Source organism: Grampus griseus (genome assembly GCF_964374135.1).
Source record: "Grampus griseus genome assembly, chromosome: 17".
Classification (NCBI taxonomy): Eukaryota; Metazoa; Chordata; class Mammalia; order Artiodactyla; family Delphinidae; genus Grampus; species Grampus griseus.
In genome coordinates this window covers 63,437,937-63,457,946 of record NC_139011.1, presented here as the reverse complement: position 1 = coordinate 63,457,946, position 20,010 = coordinate 63,437,937, and the positions used below count along the sequence as shown (strand labels likewise).

The window sequence follows — 20,010 nt, the reverse complement described above, 5'->3', positions numbered from 1 at the left end:
GGAGCCAGAGGCACCTGGCTGGGAGTCTTGGCTCTGCTCTCTATCAGCTGTGTTTTGTTAAACAATTCTCTCCACCCCTCTGGGCCTTGGTTTTCTCGTATGCAGAATGGGGAGAGCGCTTTGTAGTTCCCAGAGTTGTTTTAAGGATCAAATAACATGATTGCTATACACACATTAGGTATGCATGTATTCTTTTTCACTCTTCTGTCTTCTCTTTGCCACAAGCCAAGGGCCTTGGCTGTAGTCGGTGCTTGACACATGTGTAGTGCTTGATTCCATACAGCAGTGGTTCTCAAAGTATGGTCCCCTGGCCAGCAGCATCTGCATCACTTGGGAACACGTTAGAAATGCAGAAACCTTGACCTACTCAATCAGAAACTGCTGTGGGACTCAGCAGCGTTTGACATCCAGGTGATTCTAATGCTCGTTCAAGTTTAAGAACCACTGCAAGTCTCCTTCCTGCTGTGGTAAATATAGAATGAGATTTGGTGAGAGGGGAAAAAAAGTGTTTAATGATATAAAAGCTATTTAAAGTCCCAGAAGGTGACTTTCATCTAATGTGAGGTTTTCCTTAAAATAGTGAATACAGTGTTTCAAGAAGGAGAACTGTTTCCTGCTACCCTTTGGAGAAAAGCAACCACCTTTAGCTTAATGCAGGGTTTGAGATAAGCTATCTGGACGTGGCTATCCACCGGCTTAGAGCATATACCTTCTTACCCTCTTTTCTGTTCTTTTTCTATAAATATTAATGACAGAACTTATAAACTAATGGATGCTACACTAACTACTGAGCTCTGGGAGATCTGACATGATGCTGTTTTTGCCATGCTATTATTTCTGATTAAATATATTTTAATTTAAAGGCACAGCCACTTGCCTATGTTCATAACCACAGAGATTAAACGTAATAGCGGGGCCCATTAACACACTTCTGGGTATCAGTGAAAATCTTGACGCTCTACATGGATCAGGAAGCTAGCTCCTACAGCTAAGAGTGTCATCACTCCGGCAAGCCTTTGTCAAGCTTGTTTCTAGTACGCCTTAACTGTATCTTTTATTATAAAGTTTCTGTGATTAATAGACACTAATGAATAGTTGTACCTAGTGTATATAACGAGTGTTCCGTATTATTAAATATTCCTAAGCTTCTTAGGAGAAACGCATCAATACTCACCAGTAAACCTTCTGATGATCATTATAAGCTTTGATTTTTAACTGTCTGCCCTTTGCTTTTCATAAGGAACTCATTTAAATGATTTAAAGTACAACTGATTCTCTATGCAGATACATTCCTTTGGGCAGGACCTGATACTTAATAGCCAAAGAATTTCATTTCAGTGAATGTAAACAAACATGAATTGAGTAATCATGAACAATAAAGAAAATAATTTAGGTGATACACACAAACTTTATTTTACACTTGATGAAGCATAGTTTTCTTTTGGAGAATTGCAAAATGGGGGAGAAGGTAGGAAGCTTTTATTGGATAAAGAATAAAGAACAAGGAAAAGAGAAATTGAACATATCTAATTGGCTGGAGCCGCAGAGTCAACTTTGGGGTGAGAAGGTCTAGGTTGGCTTGGTGTTTGGGGGTTGATTGGCTGACTGTATGTATTGAGTTTCTGGTTAGGCGGAGCAGGGACTAGAAAGTTATCTACGTTTTGGTTTGCTGAACTGGTACCCTTGGCAAGAAAAGAGTCCATCTTGGGCCTAGGAGTTTATTAATGAAGGAAGAAGTAAACATTGCTAAGAAAGGTGAAAGTGTTAAGTGTAATCGTACCTGCTATATGTTGAGAGTCTACCAGGTGCCTCTCCTAACCTCCTAACCTCTTCTAACCTCTCCTGACTGAAGTCACCTATTTTGATTCTTACAAAAACACTATGAGGCAGATATTACTGTTCCCATTTTACAGACACCAAAACTATCCTTAGAGGGTCCCAAAATGGACATGAGATGTTTGGTGTTGGCATATCCTATGAATATGGGGATGACTCAAAACGAAGTGTCGCTGGTTTCATAAAACTGCATCTGAGAAAGTGATGTGCCTGCTTTTGAGGCCTTCTTGTGCTTCTCTGTTTGAATTAACATCCTCAGTTAAGTTGACCTGTTTGTCAAACTGCACTGGTGCGTTGTGTGTGTCTAAGCTTGCCCCTGGTGTGGGGAGCCTGATAAGGAGCCAGGCTACGATTAGGTGAGATGGAGAGCTGGGGACTCCCGGGGCACAGGGCATTGGGCAATGTACTGAACACACAGGTAGCGTGAAAACTCCTGAGGGCCTGAAGCAGGGCAGCAAATAGGTTTCGAGTACTTCCTTTATAATTTACTCAGGTAGTCTTTGGAAGTCAACACAAATACAGGTAAATTTATAGAGTAAACCAATAAAAACTTAAACATATAGTCTTCTAGGATCTATTCTGGTTAGTAATACTCTTTTGTGAAGGAAGAAATGGACATGATTATTAGAAAAAAATGGAAAGGTAATTCAATGCACAAAAATTCTAATAAAAGAAAGCCAAATTGCAAAGTAAGGAAATATTCTTAGTGCACAAGAGAAATTAAAAAAAAGTTAAGAATTCCTCACATTACTTGTTGTATCCTGACAAAACCAGCTGGATGTAGTTAACACCAAACTTTTATTTGAAGCACAAATATGTTTCATTCTTTAGTGCTTTCTCGTGTTGAGATTATTTCCCAAATTCTTGCTTGGTTTCAGTGGATTGATGAGTAACGACAGACTTAAGTGATACTTGTTTATCCTTTTGAATATTGTATGGATTTGTAGGTTTCTAACCTCTCCTAACTTTTATTTGGCTCAATTATCCAATTTAAAACTGCTTTTCAAATGCCACGTGTAGTTCTTAGGTGATGGGGTCCACCACCCCTTAGCTCCACAATGATGCTACATTTGAGCATCTTCTTGGCCTTTATCACCTTCAGAAACAGCTACCTGATTTCTAGGTATTTGCTCTAGCGGTCAGAGCGATTGTTAAAACATGCCTAGAACATGAGAAGATTAGATGACTTTGTGGCTTCTCACTTTTGCCTCCACTTTTACTGAATTAGGGACGTGATACTTAATCAGATTCTTTTCTTTCAAATATGTGCAGTAAGTGGCAGGAATGTGATACATATAGTCTTAAACTAAAGCCCTCTTCCACTGCTTTCCCTGAAGCAAATATCGTCATGAATTCCACTGAATGTTCAGTATTGTTCTTGATAATTTCCTGAATGAGTTTGCTTGGGACAAGGATGCAGACAAGGAAAGACTTGTACCTCAACGTTGTAGTCATCTTCCACTGATTTTGTCTCTGCCTCCACACCCTCTCTCCAAAATTCTTTTCAAAGATGGATAATGCTCTTCACCACAGTAAGCAAACAGCCTTATCAATCACTAGCTGACCAAATCTCTGGCCCTCCCTTTCTGTGGTAATTCTACTAATAGTTTACCTAAATGAGGCTTGGGGTTGAGAGAATACCAAGGCAATTCTATGGAACACTAAGGTAAAGTATTCAAAAGAACATCATGATATACATCTAAATCTTTTAGGCCTTCTGTGTGCGGTTTCTGGGTTAATCCTAGAGATCAGGTTCAAACACAACCCATACCAAGTTCATTTGTAAAATGCCTCTTACTCCAAAATACCAAGCAAGATAGCACTTAAGAACTAAACGTTTATTAATAATATTTAGTATTTTTTAAGGTTCAAAAATCAACATCTTATTGAAATACCGAACTAAAAGTTATGAAACTTAAATATACTTAACACTTAGGATTTTAAGTACCTTATTCAGAACTTTTGATAGTCTCTGTTATAGTTACATCAACTGAGTAGCATTCAGGAACTTACGGAAATGGGCTCATTCAACCCACACTGTTACCTTGTATTTCATCGTATTTTCTGCCTTTTCATGGCTGATCAGTATGACAGTCTGGAATAATGCTGGTCAATATATGAAATGAAAAAGCACAGCATTTAGAGTCATAGCTGGGACTCTGATACAAATATTCGTAGCTTTTTGGCTACATGACCTTGGGCAAGTCATTTACCTGCAGGAAATCGTTCACAGGGACCTTGTAAGACTCTAATGAGACGAGAAAGTTCTTTGTGTAAAGCAAACGTCTCGTATCCTACTATATTAAAAATCACATTTTAGTGTAGAGACGGAGCTCTGTAAGTGTGGCCTTCGATTTTCCCAGTGAGAGAGACTCAATGACTACCACTAAAGAACATCATATGACCTATGGCGTAATTAACCTTTATAAAGAGGCCTTTAGTGGGATCTTACTATATATTTTTTAATGTGTTTGAGACACAGGAATTAAAATTTCCCCTAGTTCTTCCAGTTAGTAAAGGCTAACATGTACGAAGCAGTTCCTATGTGCCAGGTACTGTACTAAGCACTTCAGGTAAATAAGCTCATCTCCTCCTCCGATGAGGTCAGCGCTGTGGTTCTACCCATTTTACAGATGAGGAAACCAGGGACACAGATTAGAGAAGAATTCCTCCATCAATCATGACCACAGCCAAAACTTCACCCATATTCACTGCATTCTATATACGCTGATATTTTCTCCTACTCCCATATGTCAGGCCCCTGTAGAGGCTATGACAGAATCCTAAGTCCTTTCTGGTACTTTGGGGGTAAAAAGGACATGCTGGACATAGATAATTGACACACCTGGGATCATCGAACACGGCCTGATGGATCCTTACACTGTCCTGGCAGAATACGCCACGTCCACAGCTGCCTATGAAGCTGGAGAGAAGAGTCTACACCGCTTTGCAGAGCCTGGGGGGGGCTGCGAGTGCACAGATTGAGCCCAGGGAGCTGCTCACCACGACTCTTGGAATAGCTGTTGTACGAAAAGGGCACGCAGAATATTTTCCAGATCTCCCAACCACACGGTCTTCACCCTAGCTTTGGCTTCAGCCACTGAAACACGTGGTTTGGACACAAATCTGGAGTCAATAATCTTTCTAGCACCCTGTGCTTCTCCCGCCTGCTCCGAAGTAGTCTGTCCTGTGTTCTGTTCCCTTAGGATTTGCTAGGAGATGAATCACGTGAGTTGATAAATCCGTTAACACCTAGAGGCGATAACTGGGCATTGCTTACGTGGGGGTCTTCGATACCTCAGCCCTCAACAGGAGTGGCTCACTTGGGAATTTAAAAGCGCTGTGGCAGCTCCGTGGGAAGCTGTTCTGGAGAAGGTCCGTTTATTGTACTTCACAGGCTGCCTGCTGATGCGTGGAGCCAGCCGAGGCCAGCACCGAGGATGGCTTCAAAGGCTGCAGGTTCTAGTGGCAGCAAGTTTATTCAGCTGCACTTTGGACCTAAGCAGCAGAGGCCAGAGCAACATAGTAATTTCTTTGGGTCACAATGGTCAGAAAACTGTAACTGAAAAGTGCCCACGCAGGAGAGACTTACTTCATCTTTAAGTTTTCCTTAAAAACAGGAGCAGACTCAAAACCCAGGATAAGGCACTAATACAATTAACGAAGGCAGTAAAGCAGAGCGATGAATCTTACTTTGCAAAATGATTCCAAAGGCCTAAGATGAAAGAGACGAAGAAAAAACTTAATGGTGCAGCGTAAGACCTTCTGCCAGGTGGGTTCTTTGAGCACTGCGCCCCCCCCCATTTCTATTATTAATTTCTCAGCAGATCTTTCTTTCACCACCATCACCAGCCAAAAATTCCACATAACTCAAGACAGTAATTTACTCATAAAGGAAACACACCTGCAACTTTATTAATAACCAACGTTTTTTTTTTATTAGAGCAGATACAGTTGTGAAAACTGTACATTATACATTTTGGTTTCAAGGATTATAAATAACGGAACTCGCAGGTAGGGAGTTCTTTTTCACAGCAAGAAACTTTAAATAAACAAAGTCATGTTTTATTAAGTACATTGGCAGACTTCGTGTGCTGTCCAAAATGTAGAGTACAGTATAACAACCCATTAGAAAGAGCCTTTCATGTAAAATACAGCTGTGCACATTTTAGAAAAATACCAACAATTTGAGCTTTGTTTTTAAAAAAGCTTATAAATCATACATACATTTATAAATGGAACCAACATGCTCACTTTATAAACATATCCTTTATTATCTGTTACCCATTATTTTCCAAAGCATTACACATTCGAAATAAACACTTAAGATTAAATATTTTATTTAATTTTTTTAAAAAATCAGCTTTCCCAGCATCAAGAGCGATGGGGTGAGGAAGGAGCAGTGAGAATATTGAGACTGACACAGGAACTGAAACGTTTCTTGGGGAAAAACGTATACTTCCTAAATTTAAAAGTCAAAGCAAAATGTAAAAAATAAATAAATATACAAGTTGTAATTTTCATTTGCTCTCTTTCTGCTTTCTTCTTTATTCCATATTGGTCACACCCAGGATTCTCAACATATTGTACTTCTGCAAAAAACACCACTGCGTTACTGCCCTGCAGGTGACAAAGCATTCAGTCCACACCTGTGCTAATACGGGAATTGTCTCTTCTGCGTCGGAACAGTAGCAGATAAGGTAAAAAGAATCTGATTAAACCATGCAGATGGTGAAAATGTTTAGGAAGAGCTCCCTCTCCTCAGTAACGTCTTACCAAGATTGGACAGATAACTTACCTCCCCTGATTTTCTTTTTAAATAAGTATTTTTATAAAGACCACATAGTTTCTCTAAATAAGCATGCTTCTGAGTAATAAAGAATAAATTATAAAACAGCAAAAAAATCAGATTATGTCAGAATAACAAAGGACTGCAAAAGACAGATACTTAAAAATTGTCTAAGCCTTTAAAATGTGAAATACAATTACAAAAGGACTTTGAAAAACATGAAAGGCGTAAAATTGAGAAGCACTGATTTTAACAAAGCTTTATGCTCTACCTGAACGTATTCAACAAAAATTTAAGTTTGGGGAGAAAAAAAAAAAAGAGCAGTTATTAATAGCATCTTGCTTAACTTTCATGGGAATTAACATAGCTACTGACAAGATTTTATTTGGTTGGCAAAGTACGTCAGCAATGAAACTGAATCCTTTAAACACCGATTACTGCAATCCATGCAACATTTTGACTCTACTTCTTAGAATTCTCTCGTGTTTCAGCTTTTAAAATTTAGCACCTCCTAAGTGCGTAAATAATTCATCTCAGTAGTGTTAAAAATGTTTAAAGTTAAATTATTTTTAGGTAGGTGTAATGCCTTTCAAATTGCTAACTTTTAAATAGCCTTTTACAGGTTTAGGAAGACTAAACGACACGAAGAATGATGTATTGCTATCAAAATAAACACATTTTCTCTAGCATTCTGTTGTTTCTTTTCCTTGAGATGCGACACATGTGCGCTTCAGCCAGCCGGGACCGCATGTTGAAGATGACTATACATCGGATTTAAATAAACAGCAGAAATGAACATAATCGTGCACAAGCCAACGAAACCTTCTCTCCCGGGACGTTCCAGGAGATGAGAAAGCAGCAGGTCATGGCATAAGACTGGTGAGTGATGCGGCTACCTACTTCTTCTAATGAGACAGGAGTGAATGCTGGAACCACGGCCACAGCAACACAATCCTCCGACCGCATTCCTCGGGCAGTCGTTTGTTTCCCCAGCTCCCTACTAGAATCGTCAGATGGTAAAATAGTAAGGCAGCTGTTGACTTCCATCAAAAAAAAAAAAAAAATGCAGCTCCATACATTTCCAGTTTAGTCACACTCTGCTAGGACAGATGGAGTAGCCAATGCCAGGAACTTCGCCGGATGGGGCTGCTTCAGCAGATTTTAAAAAAGAATGATTATTAAGTTTTGCTCTCCAACATGGCTGCTTGCTTCAGCTCCCAGAGGACCCCAAAGCATTCCCAGGGGGACCGAACGGGTCCCCCGGCTGAATTTCCCCAGTTTCATCTCTCTCTCTCTCTCTCTGGTGATCCCATCCTAATTCCAAGCCTCCTTCCCTGTGTCTGAGTCTGACTGCGGTGTGCCATTTAAAGGGCTGATGACACCACCGCAGAGAACTGTGGGCTAACACCACTAGTTGTCATGACTTCACTGAAGGGTCAAAACAGTTACATCATTGAGTAACTATGTTGAATCGCATTCAGGCACAGCCACAATTAAAGTGAAGGACAATACGTAGTTGTTAAAAAAAAAAAAAATTTGAATATGGGGAAAAAAATGTTATATATTGTGATTTTATAGAGAAATGAAGGCTGTTCTTACCTTTTCCTAATTCCAATCAAGTTAGAAAGTGGACAAAAAGAATGGCCAACCCGATATTCAGCAGCATGACGAGGACAATCATGATTGAATTAGGGCCCTGGAGACGAAATAGAACAAAACAAGTGTCACTTTTCCATGTTAACGGCAGTAGATAAATTAGCTCACAAAACCAATTACCAAAAATATTTAAAAAGACCCAACACAGTTGCAGTAAATAAGGTATGAAGAATGACGGCAGTTCCAAAAGGTATAAACTAAAAATAGCTAGGCTGTATTTAAATGGAGCCGTCTCTCAACTTTCACTTAAAGATGAATCCAGTCTTGATTAAAGCTAAAAAACGACTTAAAAAGTAATCGACTTCACCTCGAAACACTGGGCAACAGTCTGGGTGAGACACAGCTCACCGTAAAGGGTTTAAAAACTGATGGGAATTAGATACGCATTTTTGTTAAGGTGTATGTAAGTCGTCGGATAAAGAAGAATCATTTCCTCATAAAGGCAGTCAGAAGGGGAGAGTGAAATCCGCAGACAATGAGGCTGCTCTGGAAACGTTTAGGAAAAACTCAAAATGAGGTTCTTTGACTCTTGCTTTTCCTGGGTTTCTTTTTGGATACTCTCCCTTCCTTAAGGTAAAAGCTGCAAGTGGGAAATTGAGCCCTCTCAGAAGTTACTGTGCAGCTCTCATTTTTAATTCCTCTGCTTAAAGCCACAACGTTTCAGAAATCAGGTTACATTTTAACAAATCAGAGTCCTATTTTGCCAAATACTGCTATAAATAAATACCACATAGCCCAAGGTACCCAAAATTTACTTTTTTTTTTAAAAAAAAAAAAACAAAGAAACCTTATATGACCCATCTTTTTAGATTTGCCTGTGCTTGGCCATCTTTATTACAAAGATGCGATCTTGGTATTTACTATTAAAATAGTGTCTAATTCTTAAGTAGCATTAAAAGTGTTCTAAAAAGTGTTCTAAAACTTGCCATATAAGAGAGGTTGGGTAGGTAGTTTTATTCTCATTCCACAGATGAGGAAACAGTTGTACTATATTTGACTATCCAATGAGACTACAGTGAAACTGGGTCAGAGTCCTCAAATGTCGTATTGATGTGATTTTTTTTGTGGGGAGGGGTGGGTAAGTGAGCAAGGGAGACCGGAACTGCCACTGGTCCAGTGCTTATCTCGCAGGACCTAGGGCTTGAGTCTCATATCCTTCAAGGACATCTCCTTTCTGGATGAGGTCACAGCCTCCTTGGTAGAGGTCAGAGTACCCTGTTCTTTACCCTAACGCTTCACACTTTACTGTCGTTTCTTGTTAACTGTCATCTTTCCCCCTAGACTGAGTTCCACAGGGGCACTGCCTTGTTTACCACTCTATGCCCACACATAAGGGCTGCCCAATTCATCCAGGCAACCAATATTTAATGAAAACCAATCTTTTGGTACTTTTCCAAGTGCTGTGGAGGTGGTGGTTGAACTGATATATTCACTGTATTAAATGAGGAACAGGGTGATTAATAAAATCAGGGTGAGAGAGAGGAGGAATAAAAATGGGTGCCCTTGATGTAGGGACTGTTAGGAAGAAGAAAAAGCCTAGTTCCTAAACCCCAAGTAAATGGGAGGAAAACAAACACTTAATTCTTCACGGTGACTATTAGTTCCATTTTACAAAGCTCCGAGAGGGTAAATGTCTTGCCCAAGGTTACTCAAGCCAGTTTGAACAAATTAGAACTGGGATTAAACTTTAGTCTGTTCACTTCAGAGCTACACGTTCTTTTTATCTCTATTAAACCCACAGGCCTTAGTTTAAAAATAATTTCCCATCAACTTCTTTAAAATGGCATTTTCATCTACATCCTATGATACTGTAGTATCAGAAAAACATCAAATCTTGATAATGACCAATGGTTCTTTTAGTAGAGTTGTGTTCTCAACCTATGTAACTCCTCAATCATGGTTAACTTAGAACATATCAATAATGTAGGAAACTCTTATAACTCAGAAAATAATTGAGATGATCGTTCAACATCATTACTCAGCATGGAGATTAAAGAAATGCTGTTACTACACAAACTGATTAGATCTTGCCATGAATGTGTTAAGAATTTTGGGATCGTCTCAACTCTTTTGGGTTAGTGGATTTCTTTTCATAATTCCTAAAGACAGTGATATGAAAGAAGATGAGGAAAAGTAACAGGGTCAGAGCAATACAATGTGGAGTTCAGTGACTTACACGGACGCTAGGAAAGCGGAATAATAGAGTACCTTCAGTAAAGCTACTTTCAAAGACTTAAGGTGTGCCTGGACCTTTAACTCCCATTTCATAAATCCTTATAAGGTTCTATGAATTTCTAACCTTTTTGAATTGGTTAGTATTTTGGGCTTGTGTGTGTATATATATTTATATACCTAACACTATTGAACATGTATTTCTCGTATATGTTCTAATATACAAATATATGTATATTTCTCCTACTAGTATAGCTCCATTATATAAAGCTATTTTTAAAGATGACTCAGTGAAGATGAGGGTAAACCAGCAATAAAAGACTCAAACAGCAACCAGGTAAAAAATAAGTTCTGGGATGCTATGTTTAATAGGCAGATACCAAGACGTCAGTGACCTCTGTGCTCTTCAGATACCTGGGCTGGGTACAGGGTGGAAAGCTTTAAGGTGAAGTCTCATAAATATGACTGTGGTGGCCAGTTGTAGCTTAAAATAGCAAAATGAAAAAAAAAAATCAGTCTTGATTTTCAAGACGGACTGGGACAGGTGTAATAAAAGAAGCTGTGGCAGGGCAAAGTGCGAGTCTTGTTTGGAAGAAACTTTCAGGCAGTTAGAAAATAAAGTGCAGGAAGTCAAAATATGGAAAGACGTTCTAACTCAAAATTTTTTTCTTCAAGATACTATCGCTCATTTAAAATTGTGAAGAATTTTCTGAAGAGTTAGTATAGTTTATGTTAAACCTCAAACTTCTCCAAAAACATGGAAAAAGCCAAGTTTAATTATATGTATTTATGGAATGTGTGTGTGTGTTTCAAACCTGATCTAACAGGGATAGGGATGCCTTAGGTTTTACGACAATTCAGAAGAAAGGTCGGGTAAATCTCAGACTCTGAGGCTGATCGGTGTAATTGCTAAGAGAAAAGTGCAGGTAGTTTTCAGGAGTTGAGATTCCTAAAGAGAAGACTCCTCACTAGTCTATTTGACGATAAGGTTCTAAAGATACCTCTACTGCCTCCTAGCCAAGCTGCCACACTGCAAAAATCCTACAAAAAATTCTGGCATCCCATAGCATTGAGTCCATAGGAGTCACAGACTGAAGGGACGGTGCAGAGTGAGCCTTGCCAGGGCTTCCCTTCCCCTAAGTGTCAGCCTGTGTCCCAGAAGAGTCTCTGGATTTCTAGGAGATCAATATCTAGGGTGATCCTGAGGGTGGGTCAAAACCTACTGGAATATTTATGAACTATTTATGCTCCAACTAGTGTTAAGGTGAACTCAGTAACAGTCAACGCTCTTTGAATACTTACTTTGTGCTAGGCACTGTGCTGAGAACTTTATAAAGTATCAACTCATTTAATCTTTACCACAACCCTTGATACAGGTACAGATGAAAAAATCAAGTCACGGAGCAGTCAAGAAACTTGCCTAAGGTCATCGAGCTGGTAAGTAACACAGCTAGGATGTGAACCTGTGAAGTCTGGCGCCAGAGGCCCTACCGCTAGCCACTAGCCTACCCTGTCTCAGTAAGCTGGCTAAAATTGTGCAGATGGTTTGGTCAGCCACCCTACACGTGGCGATGCTGACTCAAGGTGGATCTCTCACAAAGATGGATTCAGTCTGCTTCCCCTCAGATGTCTGCTTTAGTGTGAACTCTGCCATGAATTTCCACGTTGTTATTTGTAAACTTCTAACTTACACAGTGTCTTTTTACCTCGAAATTGTATGCAGTGTTCTTTTGTTTTAAAGGCCATTCACGGCCTACCTTTAGGATGATTTTGTCACTTCCTAACTCTCTGTGAAGAAAACAGTTATAAGGGGTGCGAGAGGCAGCTTTATGTTATTAAGGAAGAGAAGGTTAATTGTGAAAGTCTCCGCACGAAGGTGCCAACTCAGTCCTGCCTTCCAGCTCCCGGCAGAGGTGCAGAGCTGCTGGCCTCCCTTCTCTCTTGGGGTGTTTAGGGGAACCCTAGAGACCGGCCTGCAGAGCTGCACGATGCTTGGCCAACTCCCAGAATCTGACTGTTTCGCACATTCGTTAAGACAGATGCTGTTTCTAAACAAGAAGGCTGTGAATTTACCAAATATACCTATTAGTAACGTTTTACAGAAAGACTACTAGGTAACTCATCTAATATGAGGAACACTGGGGCACACGCTTCCCCTTGGGGAGTTCTGGAAATCAACTGAACCCCACTACTGGGTACCCGAAGGTATAAACGATAATAGCCTTGCATTGCCTGAATCTCCCCTTTGTAAATCAGGCAAACCAATACTAATACGTAGGTGAGGCTTTACTAACCTATGGCTATAAATGCTGAAAGCCAAATAAGAAGTGAGTTATCACATTTAACAAAGTCAGTAGTGATGATATTAGCACAGACAGTTATAATATCAGGATACTGACATACCAGTGTTAAAATATTTTAAAAGATGAATGCTCACTGAACAGTCTCAAAGTTATTGTTTTGAAAACCATTTATCTATATGGAGGTTGACTCTCAGAAAGTTAACCTGATTTATTCATATTTAGATAATTAAAATGGTGAGAATTTTAAAAAGGTGGGAACCTGTGTTGATAGATATTAGCAAAATAAACCTAAGAAATTTCAAATATAAGTTAATTAAAAAATGAATTTCAATGTCTAACCCTATGAGTAGATAGAACAGTAAGAATTTTTTCTTAAAGGTAAGAAACTGATGGATGTATTGTTGGCCAAAATATTAATCCACACCTTTATGCAAATGTTTCTGAAATTACTCGTAAATACTGGGTCAGCTATGGCTTCCTCCCTAAATTACAATCTTTTCCAAAGGCATATGACTAGGTCAACAGATCAGTCAGCTTTTTATCAAAAATTACTTAGCTTCAGATTTTATAAATGCTACAGAATTTGATAAAATACTAATTCCTTTTATCATTAACAAATCTCATGGAATGAGGATGTAATAACAAAAACCTTAAATGCTCCAGACTCATAATAAAACTAGCATCTACCAGAAAACTGAAATTTTAGGAGAACTGACACTTGGAGGAGTTAGAAGACCAAAGTGATTTTCTTAAACAGTTGAAAAATTTCACTTCTCATATGGGAAAGAAAAAGTTCTAGCTGCAAAGCCTGGCCATTAAATAAAATCCACACTATTTATGAGAATAATTCATAATAGCTAGAAAAGATGTTCTTTTGTCTAAAGATGCTGACCATTGTGGGTGCAGAGTCAAAAGGCAGGTTAAGGACTTAGCAAATGGCAGTGGAGCCCTCCTCCTGGTTAGAGCACAGGCGCAGGGGGCAGGTGGGCCGTGATTCCTTCCCAGCCCTCAGAATTAGCTATTGTTATGGACTGCATATTTGGATCTATCCCCTGCCCCCAAATTCATCCACTGAAGCCCTAACCCCCAATGTGATGGTATTTGGAGGTGGAACCTTTGGGAGAGAATCAGCTCATGAGGGTGGAGCCCTCAGGATGGGATTAGTGCCCTTCCAAGAAGAGACGCCAGAGAGCTTGTTTCCTCTCAGTCCCGTGAGGACACAGGGAGAAAGACGGCCTGTGTTCTATCGACCAGGAAGTAAGTAAGTGGCTTCTCACCAGACACTGAATCTGCTGGTGCCTTGATCTTGGGACTCCTGAGCCTTCAGAACTGTGAGAAATAAATGTTTGCTGTTTAGACCACCCAGTCTAGGGTAGTTTTGTTATAGCAGCCAGAGCTAGTAAGACAGCTACCATGTAGTCCTTTTTTTTTTTGGTGGTGCCTCACAGCTTGTGGGATCTTAGTTCCCTGACCAGGGATCGAACCCTGGCCCTCGGCAATGAAAGTGAAACAGGACAGAAGGGGGCAGGGCACAACCTTTAAAAGAATGATATAGCCATAGTACATGACAAAGACTGGTTAGAACCAACTAGGTCCAAGATGGCAGAAGATCTGACTTCCAGAAGACCTTAAGCCTCATTGCATGCTCATTGTAATGTATCACCTTATGCTAAATGACACATCCACCAGCGCCACGACAGTTCCGAGGCCAACCATAAAAGGTCAAAAAGTGGGCGGTGACCCAATTCCTGGAAATCCCCGGCCCTTCCCCCAAAGTTGGAATAATCCACTCATTAGCCTATGAAATTACCAGCCCATAAAAATGAACCACCCCATATTTCGAAGCCTCTTGCCTTCCAAGATGGCCCACACTCTGTCTGTGGAGGGTGTTTTTCTCTAAATAAATCTATCACTTTGTCTCCGAATTCTTTCACAACGAAGAAAGAACCTTAAATCCACCGGGAACAAAAGTGCAGAGTCCTAACCACTGGACCGCCAGGGAATTCAACAGCTACCATGAAGCTCACCAAGAAGTGCTGGTAAAGGCTTGTAAAAGTGGAGCTGCAACAAGCTAGTCACGTCAGCCTACCTGCATGAAGCCTGAGGGTTGGCCGAGTGAGCACAGAGGAATTTCTGCCCGAGAGCCCACTGTGGCTCAAGCTACCAGTGCTAGGCTCTACTCTACACAGCCCGGTGCTCCCAGGGACTTTTGCTAAGCGTAGGTGCAAATCGTCGTCATCAAGGCGCAGATGCCCCACGCTGCCACCCGAAAGAACCAAAAGGAGCAGAAGTGAGAGAAAAACACGTCTCGCACGACTTACCGAATTGGCTTCTTTTTCCAAAGCAGGGCACGAATCGTTGCTTGCTGGGTTCTTTGGTATAGCAAGTTCAGACTTCTTAGCTTTTGGCTCAGCTTTGCTTTCTTTGGCAACTGGTTTTGTCACAGATTTAGGGGGACTCCACCTGTTGGGCGATGGCTTGTGCACCAGCGCCGAGGAAGACTGGCTTGGCCCTTCCTCTTCTTCCACGTCCTCCGGGGGGTACTGGGGGGCGTTCAGTTTCACGTAGTAGCCGTGATACTGAGAGTGCAGCTCCCCGTTACTGGGGTTAGGGACGTGGTGACGGCCAGAGTACCTGGAGTGGGGCACAGCCGCTCCCACCTCCTTCGTGGGAGCCTTGGAGGTCAAGGGCTTATTGACGGTGGCCGTCACCTGCTCCTCGGCTGCACTCCTTTTGTCTTGGTTGAGTCTGGCCCCTGAGCTGGGATTCTGCTTCTTCACGGGCTTTGGGGAGGGAGAGCCGCCTTGTTTGGGACTTGCCTCGGGAGACGCTGGGGGTGTCGTGCCTTTGCGATAAAAGTGAGGAGATTCCTTTGGTGTAGGTGGCTTTTCCGGGACCTTTTCTTCTGGATTTTCTTTAGCATCTACACCTTCCTGAAATCTCTGTTTGACATAATCTGGACCTGGGGAGAAAGGGGACAACACGAGGGAAGGTGATAAAAAATAATAAGGCATAAAGGCTTGTTCCTCATGGCTACTCATATAGTATTTTGCTAAATCAGCTTAGCCTTTTCTCTTTTCGTTTTAAACATATTTATGAGGCTTTGACTAAGCATAAGGACGTTTCATTCCCTGGGAGAAAAGATTATTTACTGATTAAAAGTTTTTAAGTTAATATATACCATTATGTACACTATTGTGATAGCCACAAAAGTTAAACAGTCCTGCTTTTTGCTGCTGGTAGAATACAGAGGCAGAATTCATATGGATAGAGCACTCGAGACAGCACCATAATTAATCTGAACGTTCCAATTTACATGGTGTAACTAAAATACAGAGTATACACTCATATACAGAAATAAACTGACTCGTATGTTTAATATGTAATATATTAGAACACTTAAATATATTAGTGTTTAATAAAGTATCTACACTGTCGGTGGAGAACATGCAGATAACATAGTTTTAATGACCCTTCATCAAAGGAGCATTTAAACTGCCTAGTTAGGAACAACTTCTGAGCTTTAGGTTACACTTTATAAGATGACTTACTCGGAGTCCCTTCACAGCCTGGGTTTGCATCAGCAGCGTTTCTGCAGGCATCAAAGTCAAGACAAGGCAGTTGTCTTTGGCTCTGTAGTCTCAGGATTTTTTTTTTTCTTTTTCTGAGTACTTTAGAATTGTGTAACAATCATATGTTATTTTCATAAATAGAAGAAAATTTCACTTAAAAAAAGGGACCCTGGTGCCATTGTTATTTTATGGGTAGATTTTGGGGGGAGTGGGGATGTAAGGAGAATGTGCATCACAAGATGGTACTGGCAGTGAGCGCTTATTTAAGGAGGCCAGTGGTCCAGAGAAGGGCCTTTCTGGGGCCCTCAGAGACATGCTCCAAGGCAGTGCCCTTCTTTCTAGGCACTTTGCCCCTCAGCCCCTCCCCAGTAACCGGGTCCTGTGCATCCTTTGGCCACCACTTCACCCATCAGCCATTTTTCATCACAGCAAGTCAAGGTCACACAGTCCAGCTGGCCCTCTTCTCTGCAAAGGGGCAGGAGCTGACAATGTCATCTCTGGAGTACCCAAGGAAGAAATCACCCACCAACTTGCTTACAGGAGCTGACCAGCTCTTGTCAACTCCAGAGCACTGCATCTGTTCGCTTCCCTTCCTGTCTCTACTCCCACCTCTCAGCCCAGAGGGGCTGAAGAACAATTATCCTTAAAATTGTTAAAAGTACATACTGCCTCCACCAACAGATGAATGGATAAAGAAGAGGTTTTATATACACACACGCGGAATACTACTCAGACATAAAAGAGAACGCAAGTTTCCCATGTGCAGCAACGTGGACGGACTTGGAGGGCATTATGCTAAGTGAAATAAGTCAGAGAAAAACAAATACTGTATGGTGTCACTTATGGAATCTAAAAGATACAACCAACTAGGAAATATAACAGAAAAGCAGCAGACTCACAGATATACAGAGAACAAACTAGTGGGTACCAGTGGGGAGGGAGGGAGGGGCACTATAAGGTGGGGGAATAGAAGAACTACTGGGTGTAGGATAGGCTCAAGGATGTATTGTACAACAAGGGGGGTATAGCCAATATCTTGTAATAACTGTAAATAGAAAATAACCTTTAAAAATTGTGTAAAAATAGGGCTTCCCTGGTGGCACAGTGGTTGAGAGTCCGCCTGCCAATGCAGGGGACGCGGGTTCGTGCCCCAGTCTGGAAAGATCCCACGTGCCGCGAAGCGGCTGGGCCCGTGAGCCATGGCCGCTGAGCCTGCGCGTCCGGAGCCTGTGCTCCGCAACGGGAGAGGCCACAGCAGTGAGAGGCTCGCGTACCGCAAAAAAAAAAAAAAAAAAAAAAAAAGAAAATTGTGTAAAAATAAAAAATTTCAAAAAGGTAAATAAAAAAATTACATACTACCGACTTGTAATTGCTCCTCCTAATTGCTCCTCCCATGTTGTGAGACTGCCGTTTATTATACAAGGCACTTTCCAAAATGTAAAGCCTCACCGAAACCTTAGGAAGCAGGCGATACTCCGATTTTACTGATATGGAAACAGCTGTAGCAGCTGAAAAACTCAAAGTCACACAGCTCCTGTGTATCCTTAAAATATAATGCAACATGGAATACACTAAGCCCAGAAATGAGAATCCCCAAGGACCCACATTTATAGCTTGTACTCAGGGCCAAAAGCATAAGAGCATTATCTCATATTCCATCCTCCAGAAGACAAAGCCAAACAGGGTTCAAATTTCCCAAACAGGTCAACACCGCCAACAACTGAGATTTCCTTTTCTAAACTTGGTTAAGTACCCCCTTTAAAAAAATCGGCAATTTTCTTTTACATCCTCCATTAAAAACGGCAGTATGATTTCTTGGCAGAGATGTATCTCACTTGAGTGAAGAAAAAGAGGCAACTGCAATTATTCAAAAGGTGCTGTCTTTGTTTCTGGATTCTTCCTTGGTGTTGTGACTGGGACATACCACCAAGAGGAAGAAGCATCGGCAGCACCAGAAAGCGACATTCTTCATCGACAGGCTTGCCCCTACTTTCAAAAACCCATGAAGAACATTTATACTGGCCTTTCATGGAGAAGCCCCTCCTCTGCACCTCTGCAGTGTACTGTTTACATTTTTTCCTCCCACCCCTCTACCCCAGATTTCATCAGAACTTGGTTTCATTTGTGCTTCTCTGTTATCCAATTGTAGAGCATTACTGAAATACCCATCTAGGCATGGTAGGAAGTGTTCCGTGCAAAGGTAATTAATAGTCAAGGCTCTTGGAGCCAATCATGTTTCATTTAAGCCGCCTAACTCTGAAACACAAATTACGAAGTACTTTTAATGTCTTCAGTCTAAGGGGTCAGTGCAAAAGTTAATTTTGCAAATCCTTCTCTCTTGAGATTAAGTCATATTAAAAGCTAATGTTTAAATACACACAACAGAAAAGAACGGGAAAAAATAATCTCTGGCAAACATGACTAGTTATGCACTCTTGATGTTGGAAGGAGAAGACAGTCACTGAACCACGAGAAATAAAGCTGTCACAAAGCCTATGTGCTCCATTTTGAAAAGGTGAGACCCTAACAGTGACGCTTACAAGTTCAGGATTTATCTGGGTAACCACTGGTCTCACCTGCGCTTACTGCAGAAAGCAGACGAGAAGCTGAAATGGGAGCTGCTCTGACAGATCCCAGCAAGCACCAGCTGCCAGCAAGGGATGAGACTCTGCTGAAACGCTAACAGCGGCAAGAGATCGTTTATTTGGGAGGAAACTCAGGCAATTCAGTAAGAGCGGGTCCAAGAAAAATAATTTTTTAAAAAGTGATATGCTTTAGTTATCTGGAAAAAGAACAAAGACTTACAAATACCTGAAGACAAAGCACAGTTTCAAACGCTCTTTGTAAAGAGTAAGTAGAACTCTGCCTACCTCTTAATTTATGCTATCATTAATAGGCCAAGCAGAGAATGATTTGGCCACTGGAGGATTTTGTAGTAACCGACTTACGAAGCTTTATTTTGGATTCCATTGAATGTATTTATTATGTTTATGAACTCTCAAATACCGGTCTAACCACTCCTTTAGATCTTTAGAAATCTCATGCATTGCTCCTTTGCACAGTTTTCCTGTCTTAAATGTCTTAGGAAAGGCATTTCTTGTGCCCTATCTCCTAAGACACGGTTTTCAGGCGTATTCAATTCAGTTTTATTTACAGGGCTTCTGATGATATTCAAAACCTGTTGAGCTCAAAGAATTTACCAGCACCACCTTTCAGATGAAAAAATCCCCCCCAGCTTTATTATGCGTTAAAAATTGGCTGGATAAGGGAATAAAGGCACTCCAAAGCAGTCAGTCCACATTTGCTGCCCATCAGAGGTACCTGGGGTGCGATTCCCAGAGAATTTAATAAGTATGAATCGAAGCCTAGAAATCTTGATGTTTAACAAATGCTCCAGGTAACTCTCATGTACCCAGTATTGGCATTTAAAAGCATGGCAAATTTGGGATTGACATGTAAACACTGCTATATTTAAAACAGAAAACCAGGGACTTCCCTGGTGGTGCAGTGGTCAAGAATCCACCTGCCAATGCAGGGGACATGGGTTCAACCCCTGGTCCAGGAAGATCCCACATGATGCAGAGCAACTAAGCCCATGCGCTCTACTACTGAGCCTTCGCTCTAGAGCCCACACGCCACAACTACTGAAGCCCGTGTGCTCCAGGACCCGAGTGCTGCAACT

General features: G+C 41.1%; 1 protein-coding gene across 3 annotated transcripts in view; it reads right to left on the bottom strand.

Annotated features, from left to right (window-relative positions):
- Positions 1–3,019: 3,019 nt before the first annotated feature.
- JPH1 (junctophilin 1) overlaps positions 3,020–20,010 on the bottom strand; it is an 82,220-nt gene continuing 65,229 nt past the window's right edge. The window contains exons 4-6 of one of the 3 annotated variants that reach the window (XM_082674473.1): positions 15,078–15,718; positions 8,225–8,321; positions 3,020–5,551 (exon numbers count right to left, since the gene is read on the bottom strand). In XM_082674473.1, the coding sequence (XP_082530599.1) occupies positions 8,241–8,321; positions 15,078–15,718 (722 nt within the window). In that variant the 3' untranslated portion in view covers positions 3,020–5,551; positions 8,225–8,240. Of the gene's footprint in view, positions 5,552–5,747; positions 7,775–8,224; positions 8,322–15,077; positions 15,719–20,010 lie in introns of those variants that run through there. The other 2 variants (XM_082674472.1, XM_082674471.1) reach the window with 2 other exon arrangements.